Consider the following 23,594-nt stretch of genomic DNA (forward strand, 5'->3'; position numbering starts at 1 on the left):
TTGAGCCTGGTGAGATTTGAACTGCCAAATTGCAGTCAGTCAGCAGAAGTAGCCTGCAGTACTGCACTCTAACCACTGTGCTACCATAACAAGCACAGTCAAAGTACAGCTTTCATTCTTGCAATCTATTATCCCTAATTTAGAACCTACCTTGCAAGCCAGCATATTGGACATAAAATAGTTCATGAATTTGCATATCATTTGTGCACAGGAGGGTTCTCTGAAAAGAACCCTTTGAATAACAAGTGAGATAAAGTAAACATATATAAGGCAGTATTAAATAGTCTCATTTGGGACAAATATAGTCCTGTTGCAAATACCAGTTAACATGGGGAAAAAGCCTTGTGCTTTTTGCAGTAGGAAATGGGGTAAAGGTGAACTTTAGAGTTATACATAAAATGTATAAATCTTTTGTTCCACGTTTGAAACAGAACACTTCCACTTGTTGGTTGTATTCTAGTGAAACAAAACACATATTCAACTGTAGAGGTAATAGGATTTTTTTTTTAAAGCCACTTGTTTTCTCACTTTTCATGATAGGCAACTATTAGGTAGTGTAATATAATAGTCTATGCTAAGTACTAACAACTATATTAACTAAATGTATTAATCTCTGTCTAAGAGGATGTTTAAAAACATTAAACATGGGTTTAATGGGCGGGGTTTCGGGAGGCAAAAAATGCTGTATTCAGTGTATAAGACACACCCAGGTTTTCAGCCTCTTTTTTGAGGGGAAAATGGTGCATCTTATACTCTGAAAAATACGGTACATCACAAGGCACAAAATAAATATGCTAAAAATGCTTCCCAGGTATTGAGAAATTATTTTTTCTAATTCCCATTTAGTTTATAAAATGATATCTAGGTTTGATATTCAGATAGAATGGGATGTTTATTCTGTGCCCCTTACTTTCTGATGTTTGTTTGTGTGTGCTTTCTGACAACCTGTTTGTGAATTATATAAATACAAGATTCATCTCATCAGATTAAACATTCAGATTCAAAGAGCAATAATGATCTGTGAATATAATTGCTATGTTAGTTCTAATTGGTTTAGATGTCATAGTTGTTGGTGTATAAATATTTTCCTATATATTTTCTTTCTAAATTGCCATTGAAAATGTAAAAATATATAATTGTTAATTCTTTAATTATTTTCTTTAATATCAAATTGATCCTGACAATATACTGTAGAATCTCTCTCTCTCTCACACACACACACACACACACACACACACACACACACTTTTACTTGAGATAAAATCTAATGCTGGAGATAATTTTGAAAACAATTTTTCCAGATTTTGGAAAGAATGAAAAATAATATGTCTCAAAATAGTACTCTTCTAAACTCGCTAGCAAGTTTTAATGTTCTGCATTTACTAAATCTGTGGTGTAGGCAATACTAATATTTGTGAGAAGAATTAAATGCAAGAATAGTTAAAACTTTGTTGTTTGATTAATTTGTTTGTGCTTTCTAGCTTTCTTTTTCTCCTAGATTGAATATTTGTCATACTTTAGTGTTTAGGATTAAAATTACTATTAATGTTAAGTGTATATCATTGGTCACACTTAGATTACATGATATTTTAAAAATAACTATAAGAGTGTTCTAGAGGGTCAGCAGGGCTCCTGATCTTTGCTTTCTACACAGTGTCATTCGAAAAGGATTTTGAGTCCACAACAACCTTAGGGAAAAGTGGAATGGTTGCTTAAAGCAAAGACAATGGCAAGGGGTACTCTTCAACTTTACTTTGTCCAGTCATCTGGTTCTTCATTTGTCCCTGCTGTGAAACAGAACTCACCTTTTGTCTGTAACACAAATACATCTTTTTCTTCAACCCACCCCCATCCTTTGCCTTCTATTATAATTCAATCAATGATGTCATTATGTGTGCCATTCAGGGAACTGTTGAACCACATGGCTGCTGGAATTTGGAGGAGCAGCTAGAAGAAAAGAGAGCTGTGCGCTCTCTGACTCACACGCTCTCTGTCTTTCTCTCTGTCCTCAAGAGTTTATTCTGATTTTAACCAGAAAAACAAAAATCAGATTAATCTTTAAAAGCCCCATTCATGGTGGGGAAAAAACCCCTCCAAACTAATCTAAAGTAAAAAGAACAGAGTAGTTGTATATGAGGTCAACTTTATTATTTTTCTTTAGAACGAATAATACTTTGAAGCCAATTTAATCCATAACCATTTTTCAAGAATTATTAGTGCTTTCTCTGGCTTAATTTAAAAAAGATCACTATTGTCATTATTTTTATACTTCATTACTTTCTGTAGGTTTTGTTTGATAAAATACTTGTCCAGTATTGCTAGAGAAAAGGTGCATTATTTATAGAAAACAAGATCTTTAGGTTTTGAAGTATAACTAATATTCCTGTGATATTTGCTGAGAATTCCTTCAGTGTTGGTAACAGTCGAGCAATCTCATCTGTAGATAAGCAGAAGGATATAGTATATGTAGGATTTTATTTTTCTCATTTGTTTACTGTAGATCATTGGAAATCTTGTTCCCTATTTCTGACTTGACATTCCTTAATATTGAAAGTTTGAAGTTGAGATGTCAAGTTGCTCTTAAAGTGATCTATATTTAATATTTTATGTACATGTGACAATTTCCCATTGTTGCAAATACAGCATCCTGATAATGCACTACATATTAAAAGAACAAAAATCTCTAGAAAAAGATTTATAAAGCTGCCCATTTTACATATCATAATGCTGGAAAGATATAGTATCAATAAAACAATTTTAAAACATAAAAACAACTTTTTAAAATCCTGATGCCCCTTTAGTGGGAAAAGGCAAGTCTCAGGCTTTTCAGAGACTAGGAGATTAGAGGCCTGCCAGCCCTCAGGGGAAAGGATGTTTCAAAGGACAGGAGCTGCTACCATGAAGTCACCCTGCCTAATCCCTTTAAATGGCAACAGATTTTTTAAATGTTTGCATATGTTTGCCACTGAATCTTAGGAGAATCTCTCAGAATTCCTACGAACGTATCAAGAGATTATGAATGAATGAAGAACACCAAAGTTGGGTCTCAGTGCATTTATTTCATAAAGTAATCCAACATGAAGTGTGCCAGTTCGAAAAAGTATGTTTCCCTCAGTTCAGTTAAATAGATAACTAGGTCCAGTTCAGTGGTGGGATTCAGCCAGTTCGCACCACTTCGGGAGAACCGGTTGTTAACTTTCTGAGCAGTTTGTTGAACTGGTTGTTGGAAGAAATCATTAGGCAAGGTTGTTAAATTATTTGAATCCCACCATTGGTCCAATTGTATAAATAGTTCATTAAACAATTAGAGCTGATATGGGCCAACACTGCTAAACATAAGTCTCACAAACTGTCTTTTCTCACCATAGGTCACTATATAGGTTCTAGAGGTACATCATAATTCACATAGAAGAATTTCTAAATGTCTCTGTAATGTCTTTGATGGTTATTAACCTGGAGAAAATTATAAAGTCATTTCTAAGGTTCTGGGGCTCCCAGAAAGAGACATAGTGAACCTTCAAATTACTCCCAAGAGTGCTGCCTAAAACATCCAGGAAGTCACAGGGAACCCAGAATAATATCCAGAAATCTGCAGACTTCTCTTACTTTGGCTCAAGTGTTAATACCTCCACCAGCAGAAAGGCATTTGGTTAGAGTAGGATTTTTGGGGAAATAAAAGGTAGACACTATTACTTATGAAACTAGCCATGGGAGACAAGTGTTTCTGAATGACCTCTTTTTGCTCAGTGATCCTGATTGCTTCCTTGATTCATAGAGAACTTCTGGGAGAAAAAACAGAAACGACACTTGGAATCTTGATGGAGGAAGACCAGAAATAAAATATTATAAGTAGTCCTTGATTAGCGATCTGTTACTTAGTGACCATTCAGAGTTATGTTGGACCCCCCCTCCAAAAAGGTACTTATGACCAGAGGTTCTGATGGCCGCTCCCCCTAATTATCACATGGTCACATTTTGAGAGCTGACAGCCCACCTTTACTGCCATTTGTAGCATCCTGCAGTCACATGATCATGATTTACATTTTTGCCACAAACCAGCATTTATTTCCAGTTCCCAGCAAAAAAAAACACCCATTGTTGATAATGGCTTATTTTAGCAACCACAGCATTTGCTTAACGGCAAGTGCAAAAAAAAAAAAAGTTGTAAAATTGGGCATGGTCACATGATGACCAGTACAAGTTAGGACAGTAATTCCAGGCTCAGTTATTCTAAACACCAAAGTACCCTTTTCAGTTAAGATTCAGACATAGCCCTGAGGTAGAAATTACACTGGTTGATAATGTTTGTACATCCCTTCTGGATTTATTATCGCTTATTTGCCTTAAATACCATCAGCTACTATATGATATCTTTCTGAATTGTTTGTTTGGGTTGAGGTCACTATACTCCATTGATTCCAGTCCTTCCTCAGTGGACAGCTCAAATCAATGATTGTAGGTGGGAGTTGGGGTCTCTCACAAGTACAATATCAGAAGTTTGGTTCTCTTTCCCTTCCTTTTAATACTTTTAATACTTTCATGAAACCACTGAGGAGATAATTCATCATTGCAAGGTGCAGAATCATCAATATGCTGATAATAGCCAAATGTTTATATATTTTGTAATTATCTTTGTACATTGCTTAAAGAGATGCTTGATGGTAATAATATGAAATCTAAATAAATAAATATTAATAATTATCTTAGTTTCCCCTCCCCCCCCAAAAAAGTAGATAATTTCTGACTTCTGGAGGAATGTTTTGTGGACAGAAGACTAAAATAAATGTCAAAAATAAAGCTTAGTGTTATGGTTAAGGTACTGGAATAGAAACGGGGGAACACAAATTCTAGTTCTCAGATATAAAAGCTACCTTAGTGGCTTAGGACAGTCACTCTCTCTTAGGCCAACTCACTTTACAATACTTTTTGTTGTAGGGGAAATAGGAATTGGGAGTATTACGTAGGACATCTTGAGTTGTACAAAATAAAGGTGGGATATCAGTCCAATATAAAATAAAAACAAAATGTTTTGAGCTATATCAGAATAATTAAACACTGCATTCTACAGTAAGACCTTTATAACAGCTGTCAAGCATAGAAGCAATAGTATTATACTGGAAATGGTTTGTTACCCCTAATTTTACTGAACAACTTAACATCATTGAGGAAACACACATTTTGTTTTATTTTTGTGTGCACTTGCTCACAACCAGCAAACTAATGTGTGAAGCTGACTAGGCTAAGGACACTAGCCAGATGAATACCTGGTAGGCAGACCCCCCCTTATTTTCCTCCCCAAAGGCTAAGGTGCGTCTTATGCTCCAAAAATACGGCACATATCAGGTAGTATAGCCATGCAAAACTTTGGAGGGGTGTTTCTCATGTATGAAGCTTCAGATTAGGCATTCCCTCAAAGGGTTAAGATCCCCCAGCTTCTAAGAGTGAAATAGCCAAGTTTCTGTGACTTGCTCTTCTGAGCATTTTCTTGCAGCAGTAGCTGGAGTCCTTGTTTGACTTTAACAAATACTCTGGGACTGCTTGCAGTTGCCCTGAAGACAGCTATCTATCTGTGAACTACTTCAGTGTGCATTGAGAGTCTTCAGGGCTGGGTAACTTTGGTAAATAATTCGGGCAAGAGGTGTTGAAGCCTATAGTCATTTTTGGTTGGGAGGCAGTAAGAAACTTATCTGCAGTCCTTGCCAACCAGCGTTCCAGGTTGGGTGACTGCATGTACACAGCACTGCCTGTGCACACATGCACAGAGCCTGCTGGAGCTGCCTCTGCATGTGACAGGCATCATCCAGGCTGTAAGGACTCGTCCCCCCCCCCCCCCACAGCATTGGACCAAAGCATTTTGAGCCCACCAAAATAATTTCATTGAGGTGAATTGGGTGGGCTCTTCCCTTTTGCAAATTAAGCACATCATCTCCACAGCCTGAATGCCTTTGTTCAAATGAATGTAATTTATTTCTCACTATTCCCTTACCTAGTACAATCTCATTTCACTGGTCTCTTTTCTTTCTTTCTCTTTACTACTTCTTCATGCTTTTTTAAATTAATAAATGTTTTGTTTTGGATTTTTTGGCAGTGGAAAGGATCATGTAAACATAAGCTTAAATTCCTCTACAACATTAATACTAAAAGCATCAAAATGGGACCAGGAAATTTGGCAGCTCAAATCAGAATTAGAATAAAGACTGAAAGTTCTAGTTTCTGTTGCATTTAGCACACATCAATTTGTGTGTAACATGTTTACCAGTTAAATTTAACCCTTTCATCCTTGTAATAAAGGTGATTTGAAATATTAATCAAAAAAAATTATAATAGCTTCCTAATATTTTTAATTTCTCAAAAGTAAAAATTGTAATTAACAAGAGGTTCTCTATTAATGTACATTTTTGTAGTAATATAAGAACATAAACTGTACACTTTTAACTGTACAAAACTAATTAAAGTTCTTTATGGGCATTTTTCTATTCTCCCACTCTTAGTTTTAGTTTTAGTTGTACTCAAAAGCATGTACCAGTCAGATCTAAACGTTTATTACTGCAGGGTGCTTCATTCCCTTAATTTATGTTCTCTATGCTGACAAGAGTGAGCTAATGCAACTAAAAGTTTCTGTCTCAGAATCTTTTAAAAGGTTATCCAGTTTTTTTGTCAACAGTCACCTCAATGGCATATTCATTTTTTTTAAAAAATATAGCTGAAAAAAGACAACCAACTGAGAAGAATAAAAAATATGACACAATGGTTGTGAAACAATGCTTTCTTTACATTATAACTCCTGGCTGCATTATTTTTGATAACTGGTTTTATGACAAAACACTATATAACTAGGACATCTGGAATGAAATAATTTGATAGCACTTTTCTGCATGTTTATTTTAAAATAATAATTCTTTCGTCATTGTCTTTTAGTTTTCCATCACAATTGACCAATGCTTCTCATTTATAGGATCATTAACAGGTCCTTCATCTATTGTGTCACTCAATCAATTCAATAGGGTCTCGATAAAAGATGTGATGTACATTTAAAGTGAATCTCCACATGTATTGACTACATGCAGGGAGTTCAATTATACACATAATTTCTTTTGTTATGTCATGGTATTTGTGTATTGCATGACCCGTGATCCAGGGGTGGGGGCGGAGATGTTCAAGGATTTACTGACAGGTGTCTGGCAGCATCCCCCCACATGCAAAAAAAAATATTCCCTTTTAATTTGAAGTTCTGCTCACCTTTAATATATCTATCCTATGACTGCATTACCCTTTCTCTAATTGCATCTTCAAATGCAAGTCCAATAGTAATGGATATATATGAGCCTTGAAAAATAGATATGTATAATCCTTACACACTTCATTTATTCACCTTTTCTGCACTAATGATGTTGCCTAGTCTGATATGTTTGCAACCTGCATATCAAATCAGACAATTTTTAACAACATAACAGGAAAGTCATAAGTATAAAGTATTTTCAAAAACATAGGCTAATATTTGTCATGGTTAACCTGATCTGTACTAATATCTTTGGTAAATTAAATAACTGTGACAAAATTGAGCCCTAAGCCTGCCACTTAGAATATATTTTTAATTTTAAAATATTCAAATACTATAGAAAGGCTTTGTTGTGTTTTCGCCTGCACCTGAGATATGTCTCTTTGACTGTTCCACATGGCATTCCTTATATGTGTTTCATCCTCTGATGTCTAGGTCAAAGAATGCTTTTCAACTACAGAATTTAAACGCTGGGAGTTGCAGGTGTGCTCTTAACACATGGCTGTGACTTTTTTTGTGCCTCACTCCCCTGCTGATCCTGTTTGGAGCAAGCATAAACTTTTATCTGTGAAGGCCTTGGTATTTTGACACAGAGCTTTCAGAACTGCTGACTCTCAGAACTTTGCCCTTTTACAAATCCAACACCTCAGACAATTTTGATCTTTTAAGCTTTCTGTTTTTCTTGGCTTATATTTTTGTGCTAAGTAGAGAGAGTTTAGGAAATAAAAGAAGGAATAATGAAGGTAATATTCATAATATTCAACTTCCTGTATTTGAATAAATTCTTAATTTATATAATCCAATAATGAAATGTATGAACAAATATACCTATCTAATTTTTGTATAGCAAACATAGGTTGCACAATCATTTGTCTACTATATAGATAAATCTTTGACCAACAAGCATTCAAAATTCTTTAGGCCTATATGAAATAGCAAATTAAAATGCTTTTTCAAACTGAGGTGAAATCAAATATTAATTATAGTGTCTTGCCATCTTGCATTATGTAAGCAAATATGTCACATTTTAAAATCAAATTGTAACGTGAACTTATCAGTTGTCTTGATATAAACAGCCATGAGCTTCCTTAACATGGTTCCCAAATACAGCTTCATTTCCAAATATCTTTTGAATTCTAGAAAAGATTATTTTAGTGTATATTCTTGTTCAGATATATAGAATTCTTCGTGAAGCATATTTTATGAAAGAATGAAAATAACTGGGTAGCATTTTACTTTCTCCTGATCTTTAAATTAAGAGCTTTGTTTGACTGATCCTAAAAGAGGAAAGGTAGTCACATATGGGCATTTCGTGGAACAGAATAGATATATCATCATAGCCTCTTGATTTTGCCTGTCCCATTGTTCATAGTGTATGTGCAGTGTGCAGTTCTTGATGAATATTTTGCCAAAGTATTATCTAGGACCATAAAAGTGAAGAGTAATCTGTTTCACTAAATGCATATACTATTTCTGTCACTCCAGTTCCACCTACATGTTTATCATTTACTATTGTTCATATAGCTGATGCACACACACACATAATAGTGTCCACTAGGGAAAAGAGCAAGAACATATAAATATGTTGGGATGAATTTCAAAAAGATGGTGGGTGACAGCTGTGTATCTGAAGATTAGAGTGTTTTGAAGAACAAAACTATCAGTTGCTGTCATTCACCCTCTGGATATGAAATTGGAAGCCAGCTACTCGTGAGTGTTTCATAACCTTTACCTTTTGGAGGTCAAGGCCATGCCATCATTAATCTACCATCGCCTGAAAGCCTGGAGGCTCTGCTTTTCATCCTATCATCCGTCATGCTGCAGTGGAGATAGAGGAGTAGTGGCCAGAAGGGTTCCTTCTTATATATATGCTCTCCCATTGGCTTGTAAAATTCAATTCTTAATAATGTCTTGTGGTTTTTTAAAGGGCACCTGAAAAAAATGGTTCAGAGTTCTTTTTTTTTCTTTCTTTCTTTTTTTTTTTTTTGCATTACTTATAATTGCATTTATTTGCAGAGTACATAACTGATGGGTTGAAGCTGATTTTGTACTGTTGATTTGATACTAATTTATTATGGGAAGAACAAGATTTATCTCAATGCTAACTACAGCTTATTACTAAGAAATGAGACCAGTGAATTTCTTAATCTTTGAATAGAGAGAAAATTTTGAGAGTGTAGAAAATAATAATTCTGTATGATTTACTACTGTATGATTATTTTACTGTATTACTGTGTCATCATAATCATGGGAAGCCTTATAAATTTCTAAAAGAAATAATTCAGAGTAACAAGCTACACAAAACATTCATAAATTCTTACTGTTTATTTTTAGGTTACATTTAAAACAATTCTTACATTGGGGAGAGTGAGCTGCTATTATTATTATTGTTATTGTTATTTATTTGCCTAGGCTTAATTGAAATGATGCTTTTTCATTTGGGTAGCTAAACTGAGACTCTGGATTGTGCAATTTATTTTCCTAAATAACTTTATTAAATTTCTATATGCGGTAATTCTCTTTGCTATAAGAACTTGAATTAGAATTAGTAGTTGTGTTTTGTACTTTAATAATAATACTGCAGCCCACTTTCAGATCCTGATCCATTCAGAACCAGGCCACATAAGTGTTGGGTGGGCACACATAGTCCCATTCGCATGCACAGAACCATCCACCACCACCCAGTCCACAAAGCCAGAAAGGTTGAGGACTGCTGCTTTAATATATATAAATCATTAACCATCTGGGAGGTCTTCTCTTTCAAAAGTTACTTGTACCAAGTAGTTGTTTTATATTTCAAATGATCATTGATAATTATAATTTATTCTCTGTATTCTATAAGATCAGTACTTAAAGTACAGATAACTGACTTAACTACAGAGCAGTCAGAGGCAACCAAAATAATGAACAGTTCCTGAATTATCTATGCATAATTTGGATTTTTTTTTAGAAGATTGTAATTGTGGAGTCCTTAGTGATTATTTGTTTGCGTAGTTTACCTGACTAGGTTACATCACCAGTGCCAGTTGCTGTGAGGTTTGTTTCCTGTTTATATACAATACCCCTGCCTGGGTTGGGTAGGGTGTGATTTAATCTTTAGTTAGTTCCTTGATTAGAGTACTGTTTTATTTTATGGATTGTTTGTCTGGTGTTAATTCTGCTCATCTGGGTGTTGGCTGCTCAAAAGCCTAAAGAAGGACCAAACCATCATTATCCTGCAGCAGACACAAGCCAAATCACAGTTATTGTGGACAGATCATAATACATACAAAAGAGGCATAGAATTACTGGAAGACAAAGAAACTTATATCCCAGTAAACACCAACCCAATATAGAAAGTAGATAGCCTGATGAAGAGAAGCCTTAATAACCTAACACACACACACGCACGCACACACACACACAAACCAAAAAAATCACAGCAGGCATCAATTAGCAATCAGAAAACATGATGGCACTTCTTAATTTCATAACTCATGGACAGAGTCAACCATACTAGAGCATCCTACACTAAGCCAAATGCTACAGAATTTCTGGAAGCTTGGCAGTCAGTGAAATCAGTCATGAAGAGACACATAGAGATAAACCACATTTAAACATCATTCAAAAGAAACAATAAAAAAGCCAACACCAAAATAATCAGAGAGCAATATTCTAATCAAGGAAGTAGTTGAGAAAGTGGGACTTTCATCCTAACCCTAACTCCATCTTGATTTTATCTGGTATATGATGGCTAGATATTTCTGAACCGCATTCAAGATCTGTTATCCTATTCTACAACAGTATTTCATTGTATAAACATTGCTGGATTTTGTGCTGCTTGTTTTTATATATCATGGTATTTTATATATACCTTGAAACACTGACATGATAGTGAATGTATTGACTGCCAAGATGAGTGGTGTCCATCAGGGAAGGTCAGTATATAGTTTGGGAGCGCTCTCAAATGCATCATTGTCATTGAAATCACAGGAGGCCCCTGTGGTTAGAAGACATCGGTTACACAACTTTGCAGTATTCTAAATACAGTTAGGTAGCTAACAAAGACTAGTAATCAAAAGAGACTTGTTTTGTCATCTGTACTGGCTTCTAATTGGTTGTGGCTTCCAGCCAACACTTGCATTTTCCAAAAAATGCTATAACTAAAATGTTGGGAAAATTTGGGAGAAATATAAATGTCTTAATGAATCTATTTTATTTTTATCCAACATTGGCCTGATCTCCCCCCACTCCCATTTCTAGAGTGGGGTTTAAGGGGACAAAATAGGGACTTAGATCTTCTAAGGCCTAAGTATCAATTTTTCCCTTTAGGTGTGCTCTCTTACACACAGACACACACACAGAGTTTAGTAACACTTTAAATTCTGATCTGAGGATCAAGTTAGTATGCTGAGGATTTTGTTTAAAAATTATACATGCCTGCCTTGTGATAGCAGCTTTTAAATTTTTGTTTCTTCTTGTCACTCAGAATATAAATACTATATAATTAACAATCCAGATAAATTTACATTGTGCCTTTTTTGCCCAAAGGACTCTATGATGTATTTAAAATATTTAACCTATTCTACTTTATATTATATAATGAAAAAAGGATGCTATTCACTTGTATTCTGTGCTTTTCTCACTGGAAAGCTATTATATCCTAGCCTTGATGGGTAATAGAAAAATGTTGCTTTCATTAACTTTGAGAATTCAGGAGGTGTAACAATATTATTATCTTCCATAGAATTTTATGTAAAAATTGTGAGGTTTTTTTTTAATTTAGCAGAATTTGATGTTGTACAACAACAGCTTGGGAGACTAGGAGTTCTAGTCCTGCTTTAGGGAGAAAGCTAAGTGTGTGACCTTGGGACAGACACTCTTTCTCGTAGGAAATGGTAAACTACTTCTGAAATCTTGCCAAGAAAAAATGTGGTAGGAACTGGTCCAGGCAGTCACCAGTCATTATTAACCATAATAAAGATTTAATTTGAACACTGACTTGACATCACAAAAATGTCAGTTCTAGTCAATATAAGCATGAAATTAATATTCCTGAATAAATTGTTAAATAGGTGCAACATTTCAGATCTGCTTGAGCATCAGTGCTTCAGAACACTAGAGCGAACTTTGGTCTACTATTATCCTACTACTACCCTTCTAGCACTGATGATGTTGCTTTGTTGGTAATGAGAGGTCTGCAAAAAAACAACCAAGCTCAGAGAGCACCAAGGACCCCACAGTTCAGCCCTGAGCTATAAATACTCTTCTATAGTTATTAAACTGTTGTATTTGTTTCCAAGTTTATGCGGTGCAGCCAAAAAACAACAACAAACTACCCTATAGCAACTGCACTATCCTGGAGAAGTGTGGCTAGTTTAATGAGTTGGAGGATGGATTGCATTTGCGTTCCCTCTGTTCTGAATCCAAACCATTTTACAGCTTTGTTATGTATATTAGCCTTCTCTGTCATTCAAAGTGCTTGTGTTCTTTTGGAGATTCTTAAATATGTATACAAGGCTGTCTGGATGTTTTCTTTGTGTTATTAATATAACTTAGTAAAAGGTTTCCTAGTTAATTTACTATTATTTAAAGTATGTTTTGATCAGACACCCTCCCCCCCCCAAAAAAAAACCCAACAATGTCAGCTCTTCCTACTGACTTGTATGGTAAACACTGCAGATAGAGAAGATGGGGGGGAACAAAATTTGGGCACCAATTCTTAAAGTTATGTTGAATAATTTCAGCAAAAGCAATGAAATGGCACTATTTTTCTCCTGTTGCCTAATGGAATTGCCATTGCTTGTTAAAAATGATGGATGAACCAAAGGTAGTAGATCTTTCAGCAAAGTTGATGGAATGATTCTGCTTCATCTGTTTTGTTTCTCTACAGTAATAACCTAATAGTTTACAGAGAGCCTATTTGGAGGAGTGGCCAGGTGACTGTGAGTTCTAGGCCTCCTTTAGGCATGAAAGCCAGTGGGATGATATGGGCCAGTCACTCACTCTCAGCCCAACCCACCTCACAGGGTTATTCTGCGAAAAATCGGAGGCAAGAATTATAAGATACGGGTAGTCCATTTGTTCAGTGGCTGCTTGAAATTACAATAGTGCTGATGAAGGGACTGCTGACCCATGCCTGAAATCATGGCTGTTGTAGTGTCGCCATAATCATGTGATTGTGATTTGGGCTCTTGGCAACAAATGCACACTTACGAGTCTTTGCCAAAGCCCTGCAATCTTCACTGTTAACTTGCCCAGAAAGTTAATGGGAAGCCAGTAACTGCCACCTGCCAAAAAAATCCCTCTTTTTCTCTAAGGGGGCTGGCTCTGAAAAACTGGTCCATCCCCAAATCCAAACAGATTTTTAACTATTTCTCAATTGGTGTGGATGCAGATCTTCCATCCATAGTTCCCTCATATGTTTCATATATCTCTTGTTCTTTGCAGTAGCATTCTGTCAATTGGGGGTGGTGGTGTTGTCTCATTCATGAATGGTTTGTTCCAATAGCCCACTTCCTGTCAGGTTGTCCCAATTCTCCAACATTTGATGCAGAATTTGTTAATCTGGGCAATGTTCAAACCACCAAGACTGGTTTATGTCTGGTGAAAGATTAGGAGGTCTCAGCCTAAGGACCATTACTGGTAAGGTAGGTACTGGCCAGGATTTGAAGCCCGAGACCTTGAAGAAGATGGTAACTTCTATGTTGTCCTGATAATGGTCTTAAGATTCAGAAAAGCAGATTCCACTTGGATGCTAGGGAAAACCTTCTAAAGTGTGATAATAGGAATAGGAATAGGAAAGTTTATTTATAGGCCGCCCTTTTCCCTGGGGGGACTCAGGGCGGCTTACAATTCATGGGGAGGGGAATACAAACAGTGAGACATAAAACAATACATAATTAAAAATAAAACACAACATTCATCATTCGGGTGGGGACGGATTACAATCTAACCCCAGGCCTGACGGGATAGCCAGATCTTAAGGGCTGTGCGGAAGGTCTGGAGGGTGGTGAGGGTACGGATCTCCACGGGGAGATCATTCCAAAGGGTCGGAGCTACTACAGAGAAGGCTCTCCTCCGCGTAGTCGCCAGTCGACACTGACTGGCAGATGGGACTCGGAGGATAGCAGAGAATATTATAGCAGAGAAACAACAGAGAATATTATAGCAGAGAATTATAGCAGAGAAACAAGAATCATGGAATAAACTATTATTTAGGAAATCGTGTAGTTGAAGGGAGAAATCCTTGGCTGCTGAAATCCCATATGTGTCTCGCATTTCATTATTAAGTTTCCATCAACTTTCAGAATGTTTACTCTTCCCAGAAAATATTTTTAAATAAAGAGGCTAAAAGTTGATTAATATACTTTACAATGCCAGTTACCATATACATAATACAAATGTTCAGTTTTCCTAACACATTGATTTTTTTAATAAAACAATGGAATAGTCTGGAGACTATGAATGCTAGGCTCTATGCCATATTTCAGGTTTCAGATTCCTATTAGAATAAGTGGGATTGTTCTTCAAAGCTTTCTGCATGAGCAGTACAAGAAGAAAACATTAATATCACAAGCCTCAAAAAATGTATCATTTCAGAAGAAAGGTCAGCTTCCACCCCCACTTCTCATGCACAAATGCCCACGTGCACATTCAAGTGTGCCCCAGGGCTATAGCAAAGCTTGATAGATGCTGAGATAGAAGTGTTTTGATAGAGGTAATTTTCCTCAGATGGGTTTCAGCACCCCATGAATCAAAACCTGTCAGTGAGGAGCTAAGGATGGAGTGAAGTTTATTGTAACATGTTTGCATCTGACACTAGTATACTAGGGGGTCAAGTGAGGGAGATCATTAGAACCATGTTGATTTAGTGGGATTGTTACACACTTTCCCTTCAGGCAGCGAGTGGGGGCGGGGTGATTATAAGGGCTCACTAGAAAAATAAATAAAAAGCTCACTACAGCCCCTTCTGTGCCCCATTATATATGTTCATTCATTTAAAGTTGTGGTTTGGCTATTTTGTTCTTAAATGTTCTTTCGGCTTTGACGATACAACACAGTTACCATCCTTGACCTAAACAAATGTGGTTTGGGAAAGATTAATGCTATATTGAAATATATGTAAAATACATGTTTAATTTTGATAAGCATTTCCATTACATTGTGTATATTTTCCTTGTAGAGTTGGAAATAACCAAAAATTTAATGTTGGTTGGTTGGTTATACCTGCAGATTAATCTTTGTTGAAGAAATATATTTTATTCATATATATTCATATATTTTAATGGCAGTACATACACAGTAGCTCTGCAAAATAAATAAAAAGGATACTATATTTCACTTTTTATATCCATTTACGAGCAAACAGAAGTATGCTATATAAAACATCCCTTAGGAATGCCATTAAATACAGGCAGTGCTTTTCCCTCTCCTTTGTTTCATCTTTTTCCCTTTATTTTAAAGTACCATATGTCTTTGTTAACTTAATAAGTTATCAATTAGAAGAAAACCCTTTAAGCAGGAAATATCAAAGTTAGATTTGTATGTAAAGTAACGACCTTTATCTGCATAAAACAGAGATGCACAACCTGAGATCAAGAATTGTATTTTTCTTCCCCGGGTTCCCCAAACGTTATTATTGGAGATTAATTTTTTTAGCTATATTTATTTTTAAAAGGGTTGAAATGTAAATCAAAAGAAACCAAATTTTGTTTGTTTTTTCCCCAGCAAATACTTAATAGTTTTCAGAATGCTCTCCCTTGTCCCCACATATCTCTCAACAATCCACTGTTTTCCTGACTTAGAAGAAATCCTTTGGGATATATTGTTTAGCATAATGAAACTAAATGTACGTATTTTTGCCCTACCTTAAAATTAAAAAAGGCAGTTTCTATTGTTTGGGCAGTTAGATAGTTTTTTTTTAAAAAAAAGCTCTAAATAGAAAACGTTTCATTATTCTTTTTGGCATTCTTAGCCAAACTATTATAGGTCCCAAAATATTCTATGTCATATCTAGAAAGACTAGCCTAGAGATCTGTCTATATGGTCACTAAGCATTGATGCTGACTTGACAGCACATAGTCAAATCAATTAATCTATGAAAGTTAAGTATTAACTTAAAATAGAAAATACATGTTGTTATAAACCTGGGACAAATAATTTCAGTCTGGAATTTCAGCTGGATTATTCGAAGCAGAAATATCCTAACCACAGAATATTTTGATGGTTCCTGGTTTGGGCCAGAACAAAATTTGCAAGAGTTTTATAGGACAAGTTAGGCAAGGCTGGTGTTTCACATAATCTTTCCAATTGTTTTCCATTTGGATTTTTCCTTTTTCTAACTTCTGTTATTCACTGCCAATATCCTGGAATTCCAACACAATATATCCAATGCCACTTGCTTTCTCTACCTCCATTTAGTTGTTCCTTTTCCCCTTGATTTCAAGTACGGCACATCTAACCTATATAGACATCACTTCCCAGCCGCTTCATTTCCCTTATCTCCCCTTGGTTGCTATTACTATTGAATTCAAGAGTGGTATATCCAATCTATTTCTCCCCCCCCCCCCCCCCACCTTTCCAGCTACTGCTTTTGCCTAGTTCCACTTCAATACTGCTGCTAACCTTGCTTACTTCCCATGGATCCCCAACTCCAAAACATTTATGCCTAGAACATACTTTTCAGTTTTGAATTACATATGCATAATATTTCAGTCCCGATTTGGACCTCCCCCTCAACTAAATAATTTTTCTAACATTGGAAAATAAAATCTGATGAAGATGTTGACACAGAGTTAAGACAGGAGCCATTCCAAAGATAGAAGTGTATAGAAAGGATTTATACCTGTTCATATACACTGTTGCTATTGTCTGAATCCCATGAGAAACTGCTGGATTTTAATTAAAATTTTCAGTTGTTACTATTACTGTGACTGATTAAGATGTTATAATTAGCAAATTTGAACTTAATTGCTGTAGTGTTGTTATTTAAGAAAATAGTCAACATAGCAAAGACAATGCTGACCCTTGTTCATGATGTAATCAGCACAACTTTGCTGACAAAAGTTGCATAATGTATCAGTGATATGAGTGAGTTTATGAGCTAATTGGTTGATAAGTGTCATTTTGCCCTTTTTTTATAAATAAAGTCAATTATTACTTGGATGATTAAGTTCAATCAGAGAAGATATTTGCATAGATGAAATATGAAAGAAAGCAAGCTTTATATAGTTATATAGTCCTGATATTTCATCAACATTTAGTGATTTAGTGAAGACCTGGCTCTGCTGATTAAGGAGCCACTCTGTGAAATAAGCAGTCGTATAAGTTCAATCAATAATAAATACATAAAATTGTAATATAACCTAGCCAGTGACATATATCCATAATGGATATGGGAAGTTTTGCATTCAAGTGAGATTAATGAGCCAAGCAAATAAAATTAAGCATTTTATGTGGTTACATTTCCATTTCCATTCCCATCCTTTCCTTGACTCTACTTACTTCTAAGCCCCTCATTACTAAATTATCAAATAGGATAGGGAGAAGATTGAAAATACCCTGTATGAACTGGTGAGCAAAATTAGAGAAGGAAAGCAAAGTAATTGGACAATCTTGTAGAGCTGAAAATAGCACAAGAGAATTTATATGGCAAATGGATGACATAGAAGCTCTTAAAGGTTAATAGATGGCCTTGATTATTACTGTTAGGCCAAAGCCACAAACATGGTTAAAGGTTAAAAGAATAAAAAGCCCCAGGCTTACAGGAAAATCAGCTGAAGAAATCCAAAGAACCCACACCATTTATTTGCTCACTCAGGGTGGAAAATAATTGAAACAGAATTTATGAAGGCAAGTTAAGTGCCATAGAAGTCATCTAATGCAAATGCTTTCAATAATGGTAGCAAATGGATTAAATTAAAAATATGACCTGCCCAGAAATAAATTTCAGGTGCGCTATTTCTCTCATTCTAATTATTTCTTTCATGTCCTGAAAATTTTAATGATCAGATTTTGTTAAGTAATTTCTAAAGTTCTGCAAGTTTTATTTGTACTAAAATAAAAAATACATCCTCTATTTTAAGGAGGTTTTTTTTCTGTAGTTAAAAATGTTATAAAAGCACTTTATGCTCTCCATTGCTGTATATAATTTCCTATCTTTAACAAAGTCCTAAAACACCTTAAACCTGCAAAGAAAATGATATGCTTTTAGCTTAAATTCTTAATTTTAGAGGAAAGTCAGTCTATATTTTAAAAATTATTAGTTAATAGGTCAAACTATTATCAACTTCTTTGGTTTAATAGGTGAGTACTTTGATCCTGCTGTTGCCTGTGGATTAAAAGAAGCACAATAATATTAGGTGCTTGCAACATTCATTTCAATTTCTTTTCTTTTTTCCTTGCGGCTGTAAATAGCTAGGCAAGAGGAATTAGCATTGTATTACACATCATTGTCTCTTTCTAGTAGCAACTGACATTTTCATTGATTCTGGATTTAGCATAAAGTTTTTAATTACTAGAAAGACAATCAAAGTAGAAGGAACTTGATTAATCAGCAGCTCTGGCTGTTTCTGTGATCAACATCTTATAATTGTATATTGTCTATATTGAGAATGTCTGTTTAATGCATGCAATAACAGGTAGTTGTGAATATTCTTCTATCAATTGTTTGAACCTCCAGGTAGCAAAATAAGATGATAGGAATTAAAATTATTCTATTGGTCTACATTCAAATGTGTAACTCTCTTTCTCTATAGACCGAAGATGATGAAAAACTAAAAAAGAGAAAGGAGAGGTTTGGCATTGTTACAAGTTCAGCTGGAGCAGGAACTACAGAAGACTCAGAGGTAACATTTGTTATAACATCTTGGGCGCTGATACTTTTTGTAATTGAAATAATGTCAGGCACTCCACAAGATGGCACTGTGTGACTCTTATGCTTTTCTTTGCCCAGTCCCCATAGTCCCATTCAATTATTGTATACTAACTTAAATATAAATAATTTTGGATTATATCAGAAATTTTCTTTTTTCTCTCTTTAAAGATATTTTCATATTATTGCTCTGCTGGATAATTTTTGAAGAACAAAATAGTTGGAATTTCCTGTCATTAACTTCTACAATAGATATAAAACTTGGAATAGTTTAGTTTTATCTTGTATGTCTACCCTTCTGAGTTGTCCAGGATCATTTAGTTATCAACATAGATGATTTCGAATTAGGGATTGAAGATCCAGACTAATTTTCTATCCATTGTAGAGCTTAAAAAGTGCTTTTTAAAATGTGGGATTTATGTATATCACATGGCATGCATGCAAGATTATTTTATTGTCTCTTCCACTGTTAGAAAAACACTGCTACTGCTTTTATCTTTTTGTAAATTCTTGATGACAAGAATCTGCCATTACGTTATCAGACCTATGATTCCTTCTATTCAAAGTATGCAGGGTTGTTGTGGTTATTTTTGGCTCAGCAACTTTGTTTTTGGGTTGATTGCACTATTAAGATTTAATCTCGTCCACAAGTAGTTCTCTTGCTAAACTTTAATTTCACTTACAAAAGGGAACAATATTTGGATATTGGATTGACCCTGAGTGAGAAAGTTTATTTTCATTGGCACCTTCTGTGGGGTGCTTTTTGTTTTCCCTAGATGCAACGCAAGCATTGCTTCACAAAATGAAATAGCAGCTGTAGAATGATCTGCCTGTTCAGTTGGAGTGAAGGGGGTGGCTGGGCTGTGGTCTGAGGGATTCCATGCTTTTCCGTTAGGGCACTTAGTGAGTGTGCCTGAAACAAAAAGCTCTTTTTGTAGTATTGTATGTACTAAATGACACCTTTTCCCTGGAGATTCTTGATTAGGACTTGTGTTGCCCCCTAAGCTATTTATCGTGGTAAAAATTAAGATTTATATGCCCCTGGTGTATTGACTTAGAGGCATATCTCAAAGATGCATGAGTGTATTCAATGCATTTGACTGTGTCCCACTCGCCTTCTCTGTGAATAGAAGAGTGTTAACCCTTTGGCCTTTTACATTTCCCACCTCCTATTGCTTAGAAGGCTTTCTAAGCTTGTAAAATGGTAATTGTTCCAAGCAAAACTTTCTCATATAAACCAGCAGGATGAAGCAACTAACAGGTCACTGTATCTCATGCTTTATAGCTTAATTTCTGACTGTAGTTGGATGCCCCCATTGCAATAGGAGTGCCTCTTGTGAAACCTGATATGAAAGATGCTTTCTTAGACATATACTGTTACACTCCTTATAGACTTTCTGTTTTTCTTTATGCCAAAACCCATACTCAGAGTTGCCATTCCCTTTGGTTTTGACTTTTTTTAATTCATCTTTTAATTCCTATTTACAGGCAAAGAAGAGAAAAAGAGCAGAACGTTTTGGCCTTGTCTGATGATCTTCTTCTTAGTATTTACTTGTTCAGGGTGTATGTTTTAAACATTCTTCCATCTCTAAGGAAGAATACAGTTTCTCCCTCACACACATTTTGACTTTGTATTTCAAAGCTAGCTATTGAGTTGTGCTGTTTGCACCCCACCCCACACTCTTTTGGACCGGAAAAGTACAGAATAAAATATTCTGTTTATGTATGTTGTAACCAATTTGGATCTAATAGGTTTTTTTTAGCCATTTGTATGCAAAGTACACATTGCTTCTTCTTTTTGGAGTAGAGGCAGCTCTGCAAAGGGATTCCCCAACTACTATGAATTGTCACCTTCAGCTCCATTTAAACTTAATCAGTAATTGGGCATGCCTTGCATTTTTAGGTAGGCATTCATTGCCTAGGCATTTCAAATTTTCTATTAATTTTAGCTAAGAAATATTTTTTTCTTTCATTTATAAATTCCAATCATAAAGTCAATCAGTTTCTTCTGATTACTCTTAAGCCTAGATTTTATTAAAAAGTGAAACATTTTCTCCTTGGAGTTATATGTTTACTAAATATTGAAGCTGATGAAGTTATGGAATTTTAAGATGGATCTTGCATTATCCTTTGCTAAAATAGAACTTTTTACATATTGTTCAATTACAGTGTATGAGTGGCCCACAGAATAAAACAAATTGCATCCCAGTGTAAAGGTAGTAAAATTGTCATGTTCATAGCTAGACAACTTCCTACTACTATTCATAGTAAACCTTTAGAACTATGCCTCAAAACTTTTAAAATTTGTCATGAATACAGAATTTCCTCCGTTAAAAATAGTACCAAAAAGTTATAAAAACAATAGGCATAAAATGATTACAAAATATTATATTCATCTTCAGCTTTTTTAAGCTTTAAATTCATAGTTGATTTTCAAATACAGTGTTCTATGTTTCTCTCTGAACTGAATGTATTTTGAATATCTGATGCTTAGTGTTTCAATTTATTAAAGACAACTACTTGGAGAAAACTTCTTGCCTTTTACATTACTACATCCTATTTCATGATAAACAAATTATTCATACCAGCTTTAGAAATTGAATGCAAGTGTAGGTGAGCAGGAATATATTTTTGGGTGATTTTGTCTTCATCTAAATGTATATCTCTTTTTTTAAACTAAAAATAGACTAAACAAACATTAATTTTTATTGCAGATCTGTATCATCCTTCATAGAAAGAAGTTGTTAGGACAGTCTGTATTTTAAAAACAATCTTAATGATTTATGAGAGGTTTTATACAGTTACTGATTGACTTTTGCTTTGAATGGTAATAGGTTTGGCCTCTTTGGGAATTTTTTTTTACCCTTTTTTTTTTAAAGATTATTTTCCACATATACTGTATCTCATAGTTAATTCCTTTTGTCTGAGTACATATATACATATATATATATATGTGTGTGTGTATGTGTGTATGTATGTATGTGTATATATATATATGTATATATATATGTATATATATGTATGTATGTGTGTATATATGTGTGTATATGTGTGTGTGTGTGTGTGTGTGTGTGTGTGTGTGTGTATATATTTCTGATCCTGCATTCATGCTTCATTTGTATTCTGAAATTAGTCTGTTTGACAGTATGCTTATGTTTTTCATTATTTAAGCCTGCTTTGAGCAACAGTCCAATGATTTATTTGCTATGTAGTAGTAGCTGTTTGTTATATATCCTAAAGTTTTGTTTAATTTTTTTTTGTGTTTTAATTTTATAACATGTATATTTTATTAATTGCTTTTTTACAATTGGGTTACTTCCTTTGAAATGTTTTGTAGGTTGTACTGAAACCAGTACAACACTTCATTTTTGGTTTCATAATAAAACTGCTTAAGGAAATACATTCCCTGCTTCTTTGATGCATCAGAATTTGCTTTGTTGTTGTTGTTTATACTTGCTGCCATATATAACAGAGCTATAAATGATGCACACAGTGGTTGTGTCTAGTTCTTATCAAGAGAAAACCTGTTTTTGTTGGATCAGAATATTCCTATATTCCTGTTTTTAAAAACCAGGCTTTATAATTGCATAGTTTTTCTTCTAATTATGGAGCAGATTTTGTCACCAAAGAAAGTGTGACTCTTAAAGTGTTCAGTGGTATGAGGAGGTCAACCTGCATTGAAAGATTGGGTACCTTGATCAAAAACAGTAATTTTAAAAGAAATGGATTAGAACATAGGGAAGCATTTTGCTGTATGGATCTTTGGATCTTTTGCTTTGTTTTGTATCTGACCTTGACTGATCCTAGAACCTAAGTGTGTTTGGTTCAAAATGAAAGACCATCTGGGAATTTCAGGGCTACAGATTAAACTAAAAGTTGAAAAAGTATTGTGGAAGAAGGCAGTAGCAGGCTATTTCCATTATACTGATAAGAAAACTGCAAGCATATTAGTCAACCAATTTGGTGTGGTGATTGAGATGCTGGACTAGAAAGCAGGAGACCAGGAATTCCAGCCCTTAGATATAAAAGCTGGCTGTGTGTCAGTACCTCTCAGTACATCTCTGTACTGAATGAAAAATAGGAAGGTACTTGATGTGCATGGATTGATTATGCAAAATAAAGGTTGGATATAAATACAATAGTGAATGTGGTTATCAGAATCAGCTTTGAATCAAGGATAACTTCACCTTTATATTCAATAATGCATAATTATTGTAGGATGAACTGTCTTCTATATTACTTGTTGAAAAATAAACCCCAACATTACATTTATCTTCCTCAATTTTTTTCAACTTTGCCCGTAAAAACTGGAGTTCAAAGCAACTGCACTCTCCCTCCCCCCTTTTCTGGTCAATTAATTCAGAAGGGGTGTGTTCTGGTTCCGTTGACCACCATAATGTGCATCAAAATTGCCACTCAAAGTATGAATTCTTTAAGAATGGGTTATATTCATTTTACATG

General features: G+C 34.9%; 1 protein-coding gene across 1 annotated transcript in view; it reads left to right on the plus strand.

Moving 5' to 3' along the window:
- SARNP (SAP domain containing ribonucleoprotein) overlaps positions 1-21,472 on the plus strand; it is a 76,663-nt gene extending 55,191 nt beyond the window's left edge. Inside the window, exons 10-11 of the mRNA XM_032210213.1 lie at positions 19,018-19,107; positions 20,622-21,472. Coding sequence (XP_032066104.1) covers positions 19,018-19,107; positions 20,622-20,663 — 132 coding nt within the window. The 3' untranslated portion in view covers positions 20,664-21,472. The remainder of the gene's footprint in view (positions 1-19,017; positions 19,108-20,621) is intronic.
- Positions 21,473-23,594: the final 2,122 nt, after the last annotated feature.

Source organism: Thamnophis elegans, chromosome 2 (assembly GCF_009769535.1).
Source record: "Thamnophis elegans isolate rThaEle1 chromosome 2, rThaEle1.pri, whole genome shotgun sequence".
Classification (NCBI taxonomy): domain Eukaryota; kingdom Metazoa; phylum Chordata; class Lepidosauria; order Squamata; family Colubridae; genus Thamnophis; species Thamnophis elegans.